The 19,775-nt window shown below is 38.4% G+C and overlaps 1 protein-coding gene and 1 long non-coding RNA gene across 4 annotated transcripts; one reads left to right on the forward strand and one right to left on the reverse strand.

The window, feature by feature from the left end:
• Window positions 1–519: 519 nt before the first annotated feature.
• On the reverse strand, window positions 520–2,316 carry LOC115598280. The gene is made up of 3 exons (XR_003987540.1): window positions 2,119–2,316; window positions 1,358–1,409; window positions 520–628 (listed from the first exon to the last, which is right to left on the reverse strand). It is a non-coding gene; the product is annotated as an uncharacterized LOC115598280 (long non-coding RNA).
• Window positions 2,242–19,765, forward strand: PI4K2B (phosphatidylinositol 4-kinase type 2 beta). 3 transcript variants are annotated; one of them, XM_030450087.1, is made up of 11 exons: window positions 2,406–2,467; window positions 2,513–2,828; window positions 6,895–7,052; window positions 12,229–12,429; window positions 12,952–13,083; window positions 13,464–13,617; window positions 13,944–14,011; window positions 14,604–14,703; window positions 16,182–16,315; window positions 17,079–17,138; window positions 18,150–19,765. In XM_030450087.1, exons 2-11 carry the CDS (start codon window positions 2,549–2,551, stop codon window positions 18,321–18,323), a joined length of 1,461 nt encoding a protein of 486 aa, XP_030305947.1. In that variant the 5' UTR covers window positions 2,406–2,467; window positions 2,513–2,548; the 3' UTR covers window positions 18,324–19,765. The 3 variants fall into 3 exon arrangements, with proteins under 3 accessions (XP_030305948.1, XP_008488851.2, XP_030305947.1); XM_030450088.1 differs by lacking the exons at window positions 2,406–2,467; window positions 2,513–2,828 and adding an exon at window positions 2,242–2,335; XM_008490629.2 differs by having other exon boundaries at window positions 2,399–2,828.
• The last annotated feature ends 10 nt before the right edge of the window (window positions 19,766–19,775 follow it).

Consider the following 19,775-nt stretch of genomic DNA (forward strand, 5'->3'; position numbering starts at 1 on the left):
CCAATGAAGCCTCAAGCCGAATGGAAGCTCCCCTGGAGCTCAGAGGCTCCTCTCCTTGGCTCCTTCCCAAAATATCCATTGGCAAGTGAAGCTGAAGAGGTGCATTAAGTACACAGAGTGTTTGCTCAGCGTTTAGTTTTAACCAGCCTGTACCCAGACAACCGAATTTGTTTATGAATTCTCTACCTGATTCTCCTGTTCTACAGTTTTTGAGCTCAGATGGATAATTAACTTGTGAAAGGAACGTAGTTGACCATCCTGCTTCTGTAGGTTTAATTAGCCCGGTAAGGATCCTTCAGGTGTTCTGACAGAGTGAACTTGTGTACCTGTTTGAACTGTTGGCTCAGGCTGTAATAAACTCTTTCTTAGTCCTTCTGAGCAGAAAAGAGCTTTGCAAGTTGAATAGTCCCGTTTCTAAGTGCCCATAGTCGTGGCTGCTACTTCAGCAATTCTAAGCGGCTATTGATCTTGTTCTTTATTTTAAAGTATCACAAGAGGGCGCTCACCTAAAGCTAGAAGAGCACAATTGTGCATTTATTCTCTTTTTTCATGTCCCTTCTGTTTTTCTCGCTCCGAGGTTTCCAAAGAGTGCTCAGGTATATATTACAAACAGCTGACGAAGCATGCTCTATGGATTAAAAGGATAGAGACAAAAGTGTTAGCATGAGGAAAATGAGCCAATTTATTGGCATGATTTAAGTGTTAGTAATTTTAATCCAGGTGGCTAATTGGGAATATCAGTTACTTGGAATGAACAGTTTTTTAAATAGTGATGATAGTGCATTTTGTTTAATTATGAGCTGTCAGTGTTTGTACTACTGAAGATTGAGGCAACATAAAGGCTGCATTAGGTCAAGACTTGTGATCAAGTTACAGAATTCTCATTGCAGCAGAGAATGAAAACTGACAGTTCAATGGGTTTAGACATACACTGGCATGTGTAGATGAATCCCTAAACCAGGAGCTTTTTTATTCAAAAGAAAGACCTTTCAAACTTTTTAGAGACCCATGGGTGAACTGTTTGACAGGACTTCATTGAAACAGACACAACTCACTCATAACAACTGGAACTAAAGGGAGATGCAGTCATTCTTAATGGTCTGTTGGGCAAAGTGGCAGACCTCTCCCATTTTAGTCTAAGCTTTTTGTTTGTTTCACACAGGAATTAACATTAGTATCATTTTCTGTACAGATTTTCCATTTGTTGTAGCTTTCATATACCTGTTTTCTAGGCATAAAATGCTTATTCATTTTTAGTCATAGTTGATTGAATATGTTCACTTTCAATAGAAAGAAATGGAAACAGAAATGGAAATGGGAACAGATTTCATCACACATTACAGATATTAATAGTTACATATGTAAACGATGCTCAACTTAGTTCCAAAGTCCACTGGCTGACAGGTAAACTGAAACAAAACAAACACAAGCATTTCAGTAAGGTTTTATTATGTCAGTAGCCAAGCAATCTAATTTTCTTTCCATGATACAAGTAATGTGCAGAATGAATTCTTACATCATGAATAATTACAAGAAAATGAATAATATGTGCAATTACTGTTTTAGCTGAGGGCTTGTTTGCTTCCAGTACAATCCAGAATCTCTGTTCTGTACAAGTACTTCATGTGTGTATCTTTCTCCCACAATTCATCAAAATATTTGAGTACTGCACTCAGTAACTCTCAGAAGGTGTGGGAAATGGCATCCACAGCACATTCTGAGGCAGTATGTTGGGGTTACAGTTGTCTCCTCTTTCTTCTAGTCAATAACACAAAGATCGTTGTGGAAATAATGACAATTTAGTCACTGTTTTAAGTGAAGGTTTTGCCTTCCTTTTGGAAATTACTGTGACTTTTTAAAGTACAGGGAGAGAGAGCAGCTGGCTAGTGGAAAGTGATGGCCAGGAGACAAACCTGTTCCAGGTGCAGAACTACATCAAGTTTTGGGGAGGTTTTTGGCAAATGACTAGCAGCGAAAACAAAATGACAGGCACGCGTGGAGGCCTGTAGCTGCGATTTCCCGAAGGAACGCTATGCAGCTCATGCCACTCAGGCTGTCTTGACCCATCCCCAGACGAACACCAGCTGACTCCCGCATCTGCTGCCCCCAGACTCTCACCAGCAGGAGGGCTCCTGCCTCCGCCCCTCGCTGCCCCACAGGAACACTGTTGCGCAAACTCTGTGATTCACCCTGCGATGTGAGGCAGACATTCCTTGCCGGGGTGACTAGCAGCTGGCCTGGAAATGACCGTAGAGCCCTCACCGTCCCCCTCCGAAGGCCGACACTCGTGTCGGGTCAGGGATGCTCGGAGGGGGGGGCGGCCCCTTTAACGCAGGTGGTGCGGGGGGTGGGGCGCCGGTACCGTGCGCCTGCGCAGGGCCCGATGGCCACGGAGCAAGCGGCGGGGGTGGGGTGGCCGGTAGCGCCATGGGCTGCGGCGGAGGGGATTGAGCCCGCCTCGGCGGTGCCGCCTCCTCCTCCTCCTCCTCCTCCTCCTCCTCCTCCTCCTCCTCCTCCTCCTCCTCCAGCGTTCAGGCTGCGACCGCCCATGGCGGAGTCGGGTGCGGAGGATCCCGACGAGCGTCTGCTGCTCCTGGCGGATCCGGCGCCCCAGGGAGGGCCACCCTGGGGGTGCTCGCAAGGGGTGAGAGCCGCCCCCGGCGGGGCTGTGAGGCTGTGTGGGGAGCTGGGGCTCGAAGAGGAGGACTCGGAGGAGGACTCGGAGCCCGAGGGGGATGGAGAGGATGAGCCTCTCCTCCGCTCCTCCAGCAGCGGCCGCAGCCGCCGAGCGGGCGCCTCCTGGAGCAGGGATACCGGCACCGCCGCAGGTAGGGCTCGGGGCAGGGTGGCTTTGCCCGGGGAGGGCTGCCCGGGTGAGGCTGCCCGGCTGCTCTCCGGGGACGAGGGGGTATCCTCTGCCCTGTCCTGTTAGCGAGGCTGGAGAAGTACCCGTGGGGACTGAAGCACGCGTGGTGTGCCGAGCCCGATGCCTCCTGGAGCTGCCGCTGCCTTGCTGGCTGCCCCCGGGAGGAGGAGATGGGCGAGGGGCAGGGGTGCGGAGTCCTCGTTCAGCGTATGGGCTGAGGGATCAAGGCAAGGAGCTGGGGATGGCTGGAAGTTCAAATCCTTTGCATTTACGCGCAGGGCTGCCCCAACTCAATTGCATCTTCATGAGTGTCTCCCCTGTTGCTTCTCGTTGTTCTCTGTCTCCTGTTTTGTTGGGCTTTGTATTGTTTGCTTCTTGTAATTTTATTTAAAAAAAAAAACAACAAACCGACAACTTCTGGCGTTGCACGTTTTACAGGCTGTGTTCTGTGGCGGGACTGGCTGTTGCTTCCTCAACCCTTGGCAAACTATCAAGTTTCCCTGTTTCACCAATTCCAACAATTATTTGCTTTCGACAACTATCTTTTTGTCCTGTAAAAAAAAAATCTGCACTGATTCTGTCATTTGCTCTAATCGTCCCTTCACTTCGTTGAGTCATCACTTGTATTTTCATTTTTAGGTATAGATTCTTCAGTCATATTTTGGGCTTTCATAAAAAAATAACCAGGTTTCTATGTTTTGAAGTCCAGTCTTGGAGAAACAAATGCAAGAATTTAGTTACAGATTTGAAAATAAGCATGGCCATTATCTAATTCTAAATATACAGGCAAGATGATAAACTACACAATAGTATAGTTAATGCTTAGTTGCTCACTTAGACTTTGAAGTTTCCTGATTCTGTGCAACTTGTAAGTAGATGTACATCTAGGAAAGGAAAAATTTATGGATTTCTGTCACATAATAAGGCTTGATGTAATTATACCATAGGATTTCTTGCCAGAGCCTGCTGAACATTGTTCCTTTTGCAGCTATAGTGTATATAAAAAAATCCAAACAAACCCCTAGTCATTTAAGCAAAATATGTTATGCTAGCAACCTTTTTAGTAGCTATAGAAGCTTTTGTTGGTGTACTGTGTTTAAACATAAGAAAAAGTCTCTTCTTAACCAGTGGCCCCATGTGTAGACCAGATCTGTCATGCAGACATGGCATTCAAATGTTCAAGTTTTCCTGTCTTGTTCCCACTTAGGATGTGTTAATGAGACACTTTGCTTCTAGCAAAACATAGGAGTTAATGCTTCAGCCCTGAGAGTAGAGCAGTGGGTCGTGAACAACTGGGGTGATTAGGATGGTGAATGCAGAGATCTGCCCCAAGAGGATGTAAGAAAATCTCAGAACTCTGACTGATTGCAGCATCTCCTATCTTGGGCTTGTTTTCTTGTCCTTGCTGTGTCTGTGTGGCTGAAACTTAAGGGTGCAGGATTGTTTCATGTATCAGGTGGAACAAACGTGCAGTGGGTGTAATTCATGGATGTTATTGCAACATGCAGAGTTGTTTTTGTAATGGAATTATGGCCAGAAAACGAGACTCTATAGATAAATGTGAAATTGGTTGAAGGGTTGAATTATGTTAGTGTTAAAACAGAGTGAAGCTGGTTTAGTAATGAAGGAGTCCATACATGTTACTCTTCCAAAGTACATTAGTTTAGCTTCTCTCAAGTTAACTTGACAGAAGAATGTGGTGAGGTGTGTACGAGGCTGACACCGTTTGGATTTTCTGTGGTGCATTCTCATCATTCAGGTGTAGCAGCTTCACAGCCCTAAGCCTTGTCCAAATTAATTTGGCTAATATTATTGAGCTTGACAGTTAAGATGGGTCTATGTAAGTCCAGGTCTTCTGAGTGGGAGTTTAATGATGAGTAGTTTTCAAGAGCAAGTGAAAGACAAAACCCTTGGTTAGTTGTAATTATAAGCCTAGAGACTATACTGGGAGTAGGTTGTGACTGTAACTTACTTTTACAGTGGAAAACATGATTAAAATAATATTTGAAGAAGAAACCAACTCAGAAAACCCTGCCATATTCAGCAAATACTAGCTTCAATTAAAATGGCTTATTTTCATATGGAGAATGTTGATAAACCGACAGCAAACTGCCAGTTTCCTTGTTCTCAGCCTCTATGTTTTTTATATGGCCACATCAGTGTGGTAACAGAAGGCTTTCTAGTAGCACAGAAGCAATAATGAACAAAGCTTAAGTTTCAAAAATTATTTTCTCTTTTTCCTTGAATATACAACATAATGTGGTTTGCTTGCTTTTAATTTTTTTTTAATTGGATATGTTTTTTCCTGCAGTTATCTTTTATGTTAGAAAAGACGTGTTTGAAGAATTCATTCCAGACAGTGAGACTTCTTATGGTTTTAGATTCTGGAAGGAATGCACAAAAATTAAAAGCTGACCTCTGAGGAAATTCTCTTCTGCATAGACAGCTTCAGTCCCTGTGATAGAAAGTTCTTATGTTGGTCTTCTTTGTCTGAAAGGTCAATGTGCAGAGCAACTTCATAAGGATGTTTCATTTCTTTTAGTAATAGTATTATGAATAGCCCCGATTTTGCTTTCACTGACCAAAAAAATGTAGTAGTCACAGCTCAGTTGCATGATGTGCTGTTTCTTGTGTAGAAATAGTTGAGGCTTGGATAAGGAGTAGGAACCACTGATTTAAATTGACTTATTTCCATAAAATTAAGTGCATTGTTGGTTTATTGGTTTATTTCCCTAACTCACTTAAATGCTTCGTGACAGGGAAATCTTAGAACCTTTTCTCTCTGTCTTGGGGGTTGTCTATGAAATATAATTTATTGATGGTCTCTGGCAGTCCCCAAGAAAAGTCTTGAAGTTAAACTTTATTGCAGAAGTATTGGCCAGGTAGTGTAACAGATTCTGGTCCAGTGGGTTGGTGCTGTTGATGGTTTTGAGGCTTCTCTTCTTCTGGTCAGCTCAGACTAATGTTTTCCTGTATTTTGTGCTTTTTGGTTGTTTTTGCTTGGAGGCCATGTTATCATTTGTGAGTATTTCATGCAAGCAATAGTTCTAGAAAACTTCCAAGAAGCTTCCCATGATGAAAAAAGATGTTCCAAATCATCAGGAGTGATTTTTATATTTTTAATTTGACCATCCACAAACCGTTTAGGAGTATCAGCTCTGTAAGGATGCTGTGTCAGTTGTAATTCCAGAAGAATGTGTGTGCTTTATTTTATCTTGCTGAAATGTGCTGAAATGGGAACAAGGCAGCTTCATCTGTGACTGTTTAATTTAGATTACTGTAGGTGTTTCTTAAGGCAGAAATTAGCCCTAATGCACAGACACATAAAAATGAACTCATTAACAATGTGGAATAATCCTGGCCTTAAGTAAGTACAAAGTAAGGTACACAAATACACGGTTTCAAATAATTTGAAAGAGTTTAAATAGAAGTATTGAATCCTGGCAATTTCTAATTATCTTTGTAAATGTTTGCATAGAGTCATAGAATTTGCATAAATGCCTGCATAGAGTTGATCTTCTGGTAGTTATGCAAGGAAATTGTAGAAGTGGTTAACAGTATTGTAGTGTTGGAATGATAATGGCATGCAGTACTTCAGGGGGATATTGGTGCCACTTGTCAGCTTTCTTTCAGGTAGCTTTCCTTACAAAAGGACACAAAAATCTTAATTATATGCAAGATCTTTATTTTTTTTTTACCAATATGATTTTGAAGAGTTTGTTTTTTCTAATAGGATTCCTTGTATAAATTTTTTTAAAAATCCATAAATATAAATGCTTCTGCAGTGTTACAGATCTCTTAACTAGTTGTTAGAGACTCGGTTGATTTACTTCAAACAAAAGGTTGATTAGATAATCAGTAGGTAAATTAGTGGGAAAACTTGCACTGCTTTAATGGACCAGATTTTCCAGCCTGTTGCTGAAGGGCATTGACAGGGAATGCTGCTAGCTTTTCTGTCTGTTTACTTATGTTGTTCTTAATTCCTGGTACAAATTACATTTAAAAATGTTTGTGTTCTTGTTTTTCAGGGCATACTGGGCACACTGCTGATATGAATGTATTTTTAGATGATCCAGAATTTGCAGAAATTATTCTGAGAGCAGAGCAAGCTATAGAGTGTGGCGTTTTTCCAGAAAGAATCTCTCAAGGATCCAGTGGGAGTTACTTTGCCAAGGATCCAAAAGGGGTGAGCATGTTGCTGTAAAGTCAGAGCCATTACCAGCAGTGAGTTTAAAATGGAAGTTTTAAAATCCCGTTTAAATAGGAATTTATTTAATGAAGTTGCTTAGTAACTTACAGTATGCAAAAATCTGTTGGAAAAATCAATGTAAGCAATATTTAGATTTCTAGTTAAGTCCTGCAGCATTAGCTAAACTAAATTAGCTGCTATTTCTGTTGCAGTTTCACCTTGTTGTACACTAAAAAATACAGAGAAAATAAAGGAGCATCTTCAACATCTGAGAACAATTCAGGGGTTTTTGTGTTTTGTTTTTTGTATTAATGGATTTTTGACACAGCTGAACTGATTTGGGTACTTCTTTAGCAAAGCCTTTATTTAGCCTTTTTATCTCTTCTAGACAGTCTTTTAGGTTGTATCTTCTTGCTTCTATACAACTGGTAGATAGGCAAGAAGAGTGGTACAGACAGATCAACCTTTTTATGTGTACTTCTCTGCTGAATCTTAATTTGAAGGTTTGTTTTCCCCTCCCTTAGTGCTAAAGCTACATTGAATAGTGAACATCAAAGAGGTGTCTTTAGTTCACTTAGGGACAGGGAAGTAATAGTAACCTGAATATGTTGCTTGAAAATTAACATCTGGTTAGAATTACTTACTAAGAGAAAATGATGTTTCAGACATATCTTCATATTCTTTTCTTTGTCTGTTTACTGACCTGTTCCAAAAAATAGGACTCCCCAAGCCCCACACCTTTGAATTGTTGTATCTGATTTTATTTTAAGTGCAATAAAGTCTTCTGGTCTTAGATAGATGTAGGTGTTCATTAATCCTGAAGATTGCAGCAGTGTTGCACATGGAGGGTGTAACACTTTAAGTACCTAGGTTTTCAGAACATATTCAAGTTTTTTTTCCTTGCACAATGTTTATTTCTCATTAATTTAGGAAGGATTTTTTGTGTTTAGCTTTTCTCATGTTATTGGTCATTACAGAATATTTTTCTAGTTTGCCACAATATTTTCATAGGTGTTTGATATGCTTTAATGCTGCTTTTCTGATGATAGTTTTTATACTTTATTAAATGAGAGGGTTTGTTTGTTTTTTTAGAATTGTTACCTGACTTAATACAAATAAATATATAAATTTATGTTATAGCCTTATACTACATTTATTTCTAAGATGGAAGGTGGCAGAACTACTCATTCAAAAACTTCTAAGAAGTGCACATAGCAGTTCATACTGTGATGTTTCCAGGAGCATTTGTTGCAATGACACCTTTCATTCTGGTGGAGGAGAGCCAAAGCAGGTTGGGAAGGGGAGTCTCTTCTCTATCTTTTAGAAGGAAAAAATAAATTCTTTAATCACTTTGTGGGATTTTTGCTGTACAGGTACAATACTGTTAATGTGAAAACCTGTTCAAAGTTTCATCACACTTCTTAAAGTTGAGGTCACTCCCCTACCTCAGTAGTTTAATTCTTAGTTGGTTTTCAGGTTGTCTGCTTATATGTACATGTTATGGCTATGCTGTTTTTAAAGAGACATTTGAAATCAGGGTTGTGTCTTTCTTAGTATGCAACAAGAAAAAAATCTGAGTAATCAAGTATTTGTTTAAAGGAATACTTTCTCAGAAGAGCAATGAATGATGTGTCTAAAGAGTATTCTAGTAAATATGCTTTACAACAAGTTAAATAGGTTGGTTTTTAGTTTTTTTTCTTGATGCTGTGCACTGGAGGAAAAAGTCATGCTTGTTCTGCACATATGCAAGAATCTCTGTTGTTTGAAGCCAAGAGACTAGCAAATTGCTTGAGAGACTCACCGTGCCCTGGGGCTAATAAGGGAGTACTTACACATCATTTTTGTATCTACAGTATTTTGGATGAAGCAGCTATTTCCTTGTTTCTTGTGTGGTAGTGTTCTTGTTGGTTTTAGTTCTGTTTTGCAGTGAAAGTGTTGTTTTGGTTACTGCTTAACTTTGTGGTAGTGACTTGCAAGCCATTGATTTGACTGTAAGTATTTAAGAGAAATGAAGACTAAAGAAACCCCTCTTTTTTTTTTTCATGTGGGCCAGAAAAAGATGCATTGCAAAATATGACATTATTTTCCAACGTGGGGCTGTGAAAATAATGGTACTGATTTCCTAGCTGACTTTGAATTTTTCTTTTATCCCTTGCACTAAATTTAGGGCTTATCTGTTTTCAGTTCTGGGCCCCTCAGTACAAGGCTATTGCATTGCTGAGTGAGTTCAGAGAAGGGCAGACAAGGATGAGACTAGAGGAAATGGTCTGAAGTTGTGTCAGGAGAGGTTTAGAGTAGATGTTAGGAAGAATTTCTTTACTTAAAGGGTAGTCAGGAACAGGAATGGGCTGCTCAGAAAGGTGATGGAGTCACTATCCCTGGAGGTATTAAAAAACCACGTAGATGTGGCACTTTAGGATGTGCTCTAGTGTGCGTGGTGGGTTTTCTGACTTAACAGCTGAACTCTGATTTTAGAGATCTTTTGTTGCAAGAAGGAGAGTCTTGGCGATAGCCAGCCGAGTACCTACACTCAGAGGCCCTTGCTCAGGAATGAGCGACCTGGTCTTGCTCAGCCTCACCCTTTATTGGCCCAATGATCTCGGGCATGCCCACTTGGGTCAGCCCTAATTGGGCACAGGTGGGCTGAGCATTAGCTGAGTGCAGGCACCTGTTGCCTACAATCTTTTCCAACCATGACAGTGCTGTGTGATTCTAGGTTTATTATCCATTTAAAAGGTGTGATAAAACTTAGTTTTTGTCAAAAGTGAGACTCCCATTTGTCGAATGGATTTCACGTCCTGTTTGACAGAGTGTTGCATCATGTTGTTCAGACCAGTTTTGTGACTCTGTTCTTCTTGAGTAATCTCTTCTCCCTTATGCCAGGAAAGAGCTTATTAAAGGCATGCTAAGCCTTCTTACTGGTTAGCCACTGAGGTGTTTACCCACACTAATACCAAGTTACAGGCAACGTAACCTGTTTCCATCTGTCTTGGCTTAGGCAGTTATCACTTGATTATTCCTGCCCACAGAAAAAGGGTAATCAGTGGAAAAAAGGAGACCTGCAGGTTGAAACAAACCCAAATTTAATAAACTAATAAAAAAGAACTGCTATTAACCCCAATACTAGTTGGAAATAAAGTCATACTCTGTCCATAAAACAGTTGCGGACTGTGCACTCCCAGCAGTGGATGTTGGGTGTCAAGCACTAAAGCACCACAGCTCCTGTGCACGATTTTTTTTTCCCCCCACAACTGGGTGCTGTGATCTTGTCAGAAATTACAGCCTCCCTTAACAGAAAGCTGATTCTACAGTTCTATCCTAGTCAATCCAGGACACCACTAGGTCATCCTGTTTGCTGATTTGAGTCTACCGGAAGGATAAAACTAAAATTATCCAATTAAAATTACTGACTGTTTGCATTTGTTAGCATAGGTGTGTACTGACACGAAGCTGTTCATGTTGTTGAGCAGCACTAGTGCTGAAGGGTTGAATAGTCCTGCATCTGATGTTCATTTGTATATGAAACAAACTGCTTTACGTGGTTTTGGAAGTTTAGCTACTGGCAAATAGGTAAGGCCAACGGAGTCAGTCTAGAAGTTGATCTTGACTTGGAAAAATATAGGCTGGACTTGGTAGTTAGTATACGTAGTGTCTGGTCCTCAGTAGTAGTGGCTCTGCAAAATTTAGCAAGGTTCTAACTTAAATGAAACCTTGAAAAGCATATTGAGAGTTGGTAGCATAGCAGGGTCCTGTCCGGGCAAGTGATGCAAGAGAGCCTTGACAAGGCATGACTTGAAAGTGGCAATCAGCTTTGGTGCCACAACAGGCAGTGTTTAGCTTACTGAGCCATTAACTCCTTTTGATAAGGATTCAGGATATGTGAAAATGCTTCTTAAGCAGTTGTTCTTAAATATTTATGAGATAAGAATTTGATTTACTTACCACAGTCTAGTGAGAAAGAATGAAGATACAGAATTTCAACAGCCTTTCCCTTGAACTATAGGAAGGTCATTATGCACTAGGCTGAAGTTTATCACAGAAAATTGGAAGGTTATATATTCCAGTATGGTAATAATTTTGTGGTTTGAGGTTAACAAATAGAGAATTATATGTAGGAGGCAGCTAGAGTCATCATCTATTTAATGCCTGTGTTGTGGAGCAGGATTGTATTAGCATGATTCCCAGTGACAGCCTAACTACCCTGCTGTAGGTGGCATCCTGTTTTGGAGACTCCACAACCTGGCAGTCTGTTCCAGTCTAGAGCCACTCTTAAGGCTCAAGAGAGTTCTTTCTTTTCAGCTTACCTGCTGGGATTCAAGCCTGTCATTTCTTGGCTCGTTAACAGTAAATGTGTTGTTCCTTTTTTCTGTGTAGCAACCTATTACATAGTTCATTGTGCCCCATTTTCTGTGAGGCTGAATAATCCCTCTTCATACAGTATTACATTATTCAGTTTTTTGGTGCTTATTCTCATTGTTTTTTCAACTTTCTCCTGTTGAAAAGTTTTCTTGAAGCACAGTGTCCATGATTTGTTCTCTTGAGTAATTTTAAGCCTTATTACACCTCTCCAATCCAAATGGTGGCTGAGAGTGGGAACCATGGTCAGCTTTGAGTTGAGGAATCTACAGCAGTGGCAAATGACACCATTCTGCAACTGCAAAGTACTGAAAGTTGTGATCCGTTCTGAATTAAAGCAATAAATAAAATAGGAAAGGTTAAAGTTAACATTTGATAAGTTGCATTATGTGTGTTTGTCACTTTCCTGCAATCAACATGTCTCTCTCTGAAATACTTTGTTCGTGAGTAAATTGGTGGCCTGAAAATTACTTTTAAAACCTTTTTTTTTTTTTTTTTTTTTTAAAAAGTTAGAAAATAAAAAATGTATGTTCTAAAATGCAGTCCTCTAATTTTGAAAACCACTGCTATTTACTGGCTAGTTTTGATTTTCTCTTAGAAAGAGCTTATTTTGAATTTGTAGTGCTTTGACACAAGCATTTGATGGTAAATGTCTTTGGAATGTAACTTTATTATTTTATTTCATAACCTGAAAAGAACAACTGTAAAATGCAGTGTATAGTAAATAACAGCACTTCCAGCTAACTAATTTTCAAAATAATTTTAGCTTTCTCAACACAAAGCATTTATACTTTATGCTTTATATTATTTCTCCTAGAAAACTATTGGGGTGTTCAAACCAAAATCTGAAGAGCCTTATGGACATCTAAATCCAAAATGGACCAAATATTTTCACAAAGTCTGTTGTCCTTGCTGCTTTGGCAGAGGCTGCCTCGTGCCAAATCAGGGATACCTCTCTGAAGCTGGTGCCTATCTTGTGGATGAGAAGCTGGGGCTAGGAGTTGTACCTAAGACAAAGGTAAAAGTTAAAATATGTAAATTGTTGAGTGCAAAAATATATATACAGTGACAAGTTTGTAACTATCTGGGCTGTGGTTGTGGAAACATCCCTGTATATCATGCCCTAACACTAAGTAAGTTATGAACTGTTGTAAATCCAAAGGCACAGTGGTTTGGTGTAGAAGTAGTGACTGGTTTTTGTTCTAAAGGGTAAACTTGTGATCTGAATTGAATCACTTCTTCGGAACTACTTCTAGTTTTCTAGTATTTTCTGACACTTTTGTGACTTTTGTTTTGATGAGATGCATCAGAATTGCATTCTTCCCAAAAGCTATTGCAAAAAATCCCACTTTGAAGTCTTTAACCACTTTTTTGTTTGATATATGTAAAATGGCAACTATTAATCTTTTAATAGAAAACCTGTTCAAAGTGCCTGTTGTTTCCTTTTTGCCTTCTTGACAATTGAGCACAAAATTTAATGTAAATTTACAATTGAAATAATAATGAATTCTGAGCTGCGTTTTTACTTTCATATTTTCAGGTTGTCTGGCTTGTCAGTGAGACCTTTAATTACAGTGCAATAGATCGTGCAAAGTCAAGAGGAAAAAAATATGCTTTAGAGAAAGTGCCAAAAGTTGCTAAAAAATTTAATCGAATTGGACTACCTCCTAAGGTAAGACAAAAACATTGTTTTTGTGTATTTCTTGATTCTTAACACAGAATTTTGAATTAAAATTGGTAGTGTCAGTGGTGGAAGAAAACTTTGTTGCTTGTTGAAAATCTCTGAGTGACTCAAATCTAATAAATAGCTGTCTCTGTGAAGAATCTGTCTCTATTATTCCTGTATTTCAACAGTTTTATTTTTTTAAAAAAAAAGCAAAAAATAATCACAAAAAACCCACATTATTTGAGTAATTTTTTCTTTATAATTTGGTGTTTAGAATACCTGCATTCTGTTCTTTGAAAGCATAGAATTAGCTTTTCTGTTAAAGTTAAGATCTGTTGTGTGACCCATCCAAGTGCCTTTTCCAAGTGCAGTTTCTTACCTTTCAGGTTGGCTCCTTCCAGCTGTTTGTGGAAGGATACAAGGAAGCTGACTACTGGCTCAGGAAGTTTGAAACTGATCCTTTACCTGAGAACACAAGGAAAGAATTTCAGTCACAGTTTGAAAGATTGGTTATCTTGGATTATGTCATCAGAAATACAGGTATTAGTTTCTCTCTGTATCTGTCTGCTTTGGTGATGCAGAACGAGCAAGCAGTGCTGGCTGAACGCTGTTGAAGTCTCTTAGTGCATTTCAGATGCTTTTTCACAACTGAAGGCCACACTGTTGCATTTGAAACTTCAAAAAAATGTAGGTGGGATTAAAATATTAAACACTGCAATATGACAAAATCCAAACAACTTGGTTTTGACTGTTACTTGATATTTTTAAGCAATGTAGGAGTTGAATATACAATACAGTCATTGCATATAACGTTAGATGGTGATTTATTAATAACTGGCAGTTGACATGCATTTTTCTTTTTAAAGACAGGGGTAATGATAACTGGTTAGTCAAGTTTGAAAAACAGGATGATAGACCTGATCTGTCAGAAAAGGTAAGAAAATTGTACTCAGAAACTTAGAAACTTATATTTTTTAAGGTGGTTTTTTTGTTTGTTTTTTTTTGTTTGTTTTTTGTTTGTTTGTTTTTTTGTGTGTGTGTTTTTTTTTGTTTTTTTTTATTTTTAGTTTTAGAACTTGGTCTTTCAGGGAATTAAGTGCATTAGACTTCAGTCCCCATGCCTGGTGACAAAACATGATAATTGCAGATTATGTAGGCAAAGTGAATGAAAAAGCTCTTTGGGTTAGACCAGTCTAGATAGACCAGTGCTGGAAGTTGTTTTTAGTATTCTGTATTTTTTATTTACTAGCTTGGGCCTGTAATAAAAATAAAACTACCCACTGTTGCTCAAGCACATTTCTCCAGCTGTGTATGTGCTTTGCTTATCTTGTATTTGGGGAAGGGCTCCTTTTTCCTGGTGGTAGTAAGTATTATAAATGCTAGAGTTTATTTGGACACTCCTTCATATTGTTCAAGTCACCTTTAAGCAGTGAAGCTAAAAAGTATATTATTTAGTATTTTTAAGGCATTTCACTGTTTTTGTAAGCTCAAAGGCATCACTTATTTTTGAAATATTCCCATTGTAGGATAGCCAATGGATTATAACTCAAGAGTCTACTATAAAAATTGCTGCAATTGACAATGGATTAGCATTTCCTTTTAAGCATCCTGATGAGTGGAGGGCATGTAAGTATTCCATTCTTCAGTCATCTTCCTTCTGGGAAGATACTTCAACCATCCTTTTAGAATTCTTTTGTAGTTGAAAGACTTTTCAAGTGACAATTCTGTAAGTGTAAACATGTAGCATGATGGTGTTTAAAACTTCAGACTCTTGAGAGCTTTGAGGATATTTTTTTGATCACTAAATCTGCTTGATTGCCAACGATAACCTCCTCAAAGCCAGAGAACAGCCTATCCAAAAGGCAAGAATTTGATCCAGCACAGCTGAACAGGGAGCTCCTGACTGAACTGTGACAGAAAGTACATTAAAAAAAAAAAAAAGGATGTGGAGACTTCCCTGGAGAAACAGATTTTCTCCAAAAGTGCAAGAATGGGAGTCTGGAAAGTCAAAGTTCAGCTGGACTAAAGCTAGCAGAGGACATGAAAGGCAACAAGAAAGGCTTAGGTAAATTAGAGGTGAGATTGGAACTGAAGAAAAGTGCTGCAAGGAATTAAAAGCAAAAAGTGTAGGAGAACAAATAATTCTTCAATTATTTCTTGACATGGGCTCAGTTTCCAGTTGCAAGATTTGTTTTTAGCTCTCAGGACTCATAAGCAGAGTTTCTGGGAATTAATGATTATATAATAATAATAATAATTATATAATAATAATAATAATTATATAATAAATGGATCACTTAAGCACAATGGACATTGAGAGGCTGATGGAGGTATTTGGGGGGGGTGTTTCAAACACTCTGGGACCTGTCATCCACCCTCAAGAAGAGCAAGATGCAAAGTACAAGGGATGGTGGGGTTGCCAGCCTAACCTCAGTCCCCATGAAAACCATGGAATGAATCCTCCTGGAAGCCATGTCCAAGCAGATGAAGAACATGAGGATGATGGAGAAACCAGCATGGATTTACCAAGGACAGACTGTGCTAGACTGATGTGACAGGTCTGCTATTAGTGATGTTCCTCAGTTCCTCCAGCTGGTGCTTGTTTAACATCTGGTAATATTGCTCTTACTGCATATCTTGAAAAAGCTGTTTAATAGCAATTATATGAAAAGGTAGGAATATTTTTCTCAGTGCACTTAGAAGTAGGCATTTTAATAGATGAAAAATTGTATTAAAATTAGTAGCTATGTTTTTTTAATTCTTCAGTATGAGTTAAACACCTGAAATATTTGTTTGATTGAAGTGCAGCCTTTGTTTTACCCCAAAGGAAACTGCATTGCTGAACTAGAAGGCCTCTACTATCCAAATTTGGATACCTTTTTTACTTAGTGCTTCAGCTAAATGTTTATTACTTAAAATACATTTTCACTGTTGGCAAAAAAGGCTGAAAAGCTGCATTTGTAACATAGCCAAAAGAGGCATATGGGGGTTACAATGTCTTGGAAAACAAGAACTTCCACTAGGCTCTGTATCAGTGGTAAGCACTTCAGAATTATTTATTTTTCCTATTGTTAATCATGAAGTGGTCTGTTTTTCTGCATTAGATCCCTTTCACTGGGCTTGGCTTCCTCAAGCAAAAGTTCCTTTCTCTCAGGAAACCAGAGATTTGGTTCTTCCTCGCATTTCTGATATGAACTTTGTACAGGACCTTTGTGAAGATCTTTATGAGCTATTTAAGGTGAATTGAGTGTTTCTTTGAATTGCATATTATTGAAATAGCCAATACCTGTAATGGAACAATTAGGTGTTTGTTTCTTTTTATGACTTCTATCTGTCATGATGCTGAGGTGTTTTAACTTGAACACTGGCATGGTAGAAAAGATTTATATAATTAAGGGGATGCTGTGTCACTAATGTGGCTAATTGATAGCAATCAACCATCTGAAAACATAATTACCTTTTATATATCCAAGTTTTGCATAATCAATTAAAGCTGATTAACTTGGGTAGCTCAGATCTGTGTAAAAACTCCATTTAACATACCTGTGTGATGTGTTAATGGTTGTCAGATTTCCAAGTTAAGTAATACAAATGATCAGGATGGAAAGAAAGGGGATTTTCAAACTTGATGAAAATGCAGCTGTAACTTCAAAACTAGATCCTGAAACACACTTGCAGTATTCATACCTTTGACTTGGTTGTATCCAAAGTGACTCTGGGTTGTCTGTTAAACCAATGGAGGTTGAAATATTTAAGAAAGCTGAAGAAGAAAAGTATTATTTTGCCAGAGTGAACGTGAGAAACAGAGTGGTGGAATGTGATGGAATTAAGCTTACCTACCCTTAACTCAGATGTATTTTACTTTTAGGGTGTGGAAGATCCTTAATTTCTGCATATGTAAACTTGCTGCAATAGATAGACCTAGTTATTGGTCATACTGTGACTATTTGAAACTTCCAAAAATTACTAAAATGCTGATTTTTTTTTTTTAATTTTTTTAGACTGATAAAGGATTTGACAAGGCTACTTTTGAAAACCAAATGTCTGTTATGAGGGGGCAGGTAAGACTGCTTGTACATTTTTATTCATACAAAAAATGAAACCTATTGAGCTATAGACACTGGAAGGTATTTTTCATCTGCAAAGACTAAATTTCTTTACGAGTTTCTTATTTGCATATAGATGAGACAGCAAACAGAGTTTACTTTTTTCTATAGAAGATTTTTCTTAGTGCAATTGAGTTGTGGGTTTTTTTGGGGGGATAGAGGAGAACTTAATACCTGTTTAGAAGGTATTTTAAAAAGCAAACACTGGAGAAGAGTAGAAATTTGAATGGGAGATGTGGTGGGTAATTCTGTAATATATTAAACACACCTTTCTTTTGGAGTGTTAACTTCACAGAAATGCCTCTCACAGAATGCAATATGAGGTAATAAAATTTCTTCATCTTTGCAAATGGCAGAAGGATACTTAGAACCAATCCAATTTCTCTCAGATGAGAAATTTAATTCTAGTTAAGTGATGGGGGGTTTTACCACTGAAACTTGAGGAGAAGGTCTTCATCTTCTTGAGGTTTTAAATTTTAAGGCTGGTGTGATGTGCTGGGAAACAAGCTCTGCCTGAGGACAGATTATTTAGTTCATTTTATGTATAAAACAGTGATTTATGAAAATGTCAGGGAATTGGACTAGATAAGCTAATAATTCCATTTGCCTGAATTTATTGAAACTGACTTGTGTTCATAAATTCCACATGGATAATTTAAAACCAGACACACTTCCTAGAGTGGCTTAATCTGACCAGTCTGTAGAGTTTCCTGTATTAATTACCTTTTGTCTCTAAGATCATCTGAAAATTTGGGTAAGATTGCATCAATATATTTGAGATAAGAATATAAAAGCAGTCAGACAGCAGTGGGATGTCATGATGTTACCAAATAAATAAAATATTTCTCCTTGCAATAGAGTATAATTTAAAAATAGGACATTTGACAACAAGGGCTTCCTCAGGATTGATTTAACAGTAACAATCTGAATAGGTGTCCTCACTTCACCTGCTTTTGCTCCTTTTAGATACTAAACCTGACTCAGGCATTAAAGGATGGCAAAAGTCCCATTCAGCTTGTCCAGATGCCCCGTGTCATTGTGGAGAGAAGCAGCACTGGAAGTCAGGGCCGGATTGTTCAGCTGAGTAATGCATTCACACAGACCTTTCATAGCAGGAAGCCTTTCTTTTCCTCCTGGTAGCACCAAAAACATGTGGGAAGAGTAAGTTTCTCACAACTGTAGGAAGCTAATTCCACGTAAAGGCTCTGCAATAATGTCCTTCTGCTCTATACCAAGAGCTCTGGCTGCCAACACCTCAGAATTTAAATTATAAAGACTTGAGAAATGTATTTTGAATGTAATAAAAGTTTACAATTTTTGTGTCAGAATTGTGAAATCTCATGTCAGGGAATGAGAAGAACTTGTCCATATTGTATTTTTATAGGCTAAATTTATGTATTCTGAATAATATTGTGAATAAGGGGAGATAACAGTTTGCATATGTTGAGAAACTATATTGAATACAACAGGAATTTTTTTTGTTTAATATAAATGTTGAACCTCTACACTATCAATTTCTTTTTATATGGTCTTAAAAAAAGAAATGCAGAATGTTATCTTTGATTGTGAAAATGCTTTCCCTTGGGATTTCTGCCTGATATTTTAAGCTGTTTATAGATCTTTTTCATAGGCTAGGTACTTGAAAAGTCATGCACTAAAAAAAAAAATAATCTATTGTTACAAACAGGTGTAAAGGAAAAGGGAGAAAACTGCTCCAAAGAGGTTTTTTGCACATGGGGACCAAAAATAGTTGAATTTCAGCAAAATTCAACCTGAATGAGTGCATGCAGTTCCTACTGTGACAAAATGGCCTGGGTGTACATTTCAGAGGTTGCAATTCTACCTGTAAGTTTCAGAACTTACATATTTAAGTACATGTGTGGAAAATTGTGATATTTCTCTATAGATCCATGACAACAAAAGAACTGCACTATGTTGTTACAGTTTTTATTTTGCCATGTGTGTAAATCTGTTCCTCAGCAGCCACCGGGGTGGTTCTGCACCAGTAACCACAGGAGAACTGATGTGTTCATCACACACCCAGCCTGCCTTCTAAATTTATATCTAAATACAGGTATTTTTTTTGACCAAAACAAACAAAACCAGGACTGTAACAGAGCACAGAATGCTATTGTGTCCTTAGCAAAGCTGTGCTCAGCTGCCAGTTGCCATTTCTCTTTATTTACATCATGGTTCCAGACTTTAGGGTCATGTCCTTAGGTCTGTGGCTTCTATAATACAGTAAATATTTTTATTTTAGTGATTTTTTTTCTGGACGGTTAAGACTGGAAATGGGAGAAAAATTGCTGCTTTTATGAAGCCTTCAGTATTTCAGACATTTGCTGTATTTTGTAACTCTAAGCAATACTGTTGATCTCAAACGCAGTCAAACGCTTGTGTTTTATATAATTCTGAGTGGGTGTCAATATGAATGTAGCATGCCAGGGATTCACCTGAGGAGCTGAAACGTTTAAGCCTTAAATGTAAAACTCCCTGGATGCCGGAGTTGAAGACAAGGTGGAGATGAGCACTTTGAGAAACTCCCCATCGTTGTTTTTAACCAGTTTATTAAAAAAAAAAAATAAAGAAAAA

The sequence above is a fragment of the Calypte anna genome, chromosome 4A (assembly GCF_003957555.1).
Source record: "Calypte anna isolate BGI_N300 chromosome 4A, bCalAnn1_v1.p, whole genome shotgun sequence".
NCBI lineage: Eukaryota > Metazoa > Chordata > Aves > Apodiformes > Trochilidae > Calypte > Calypte anna.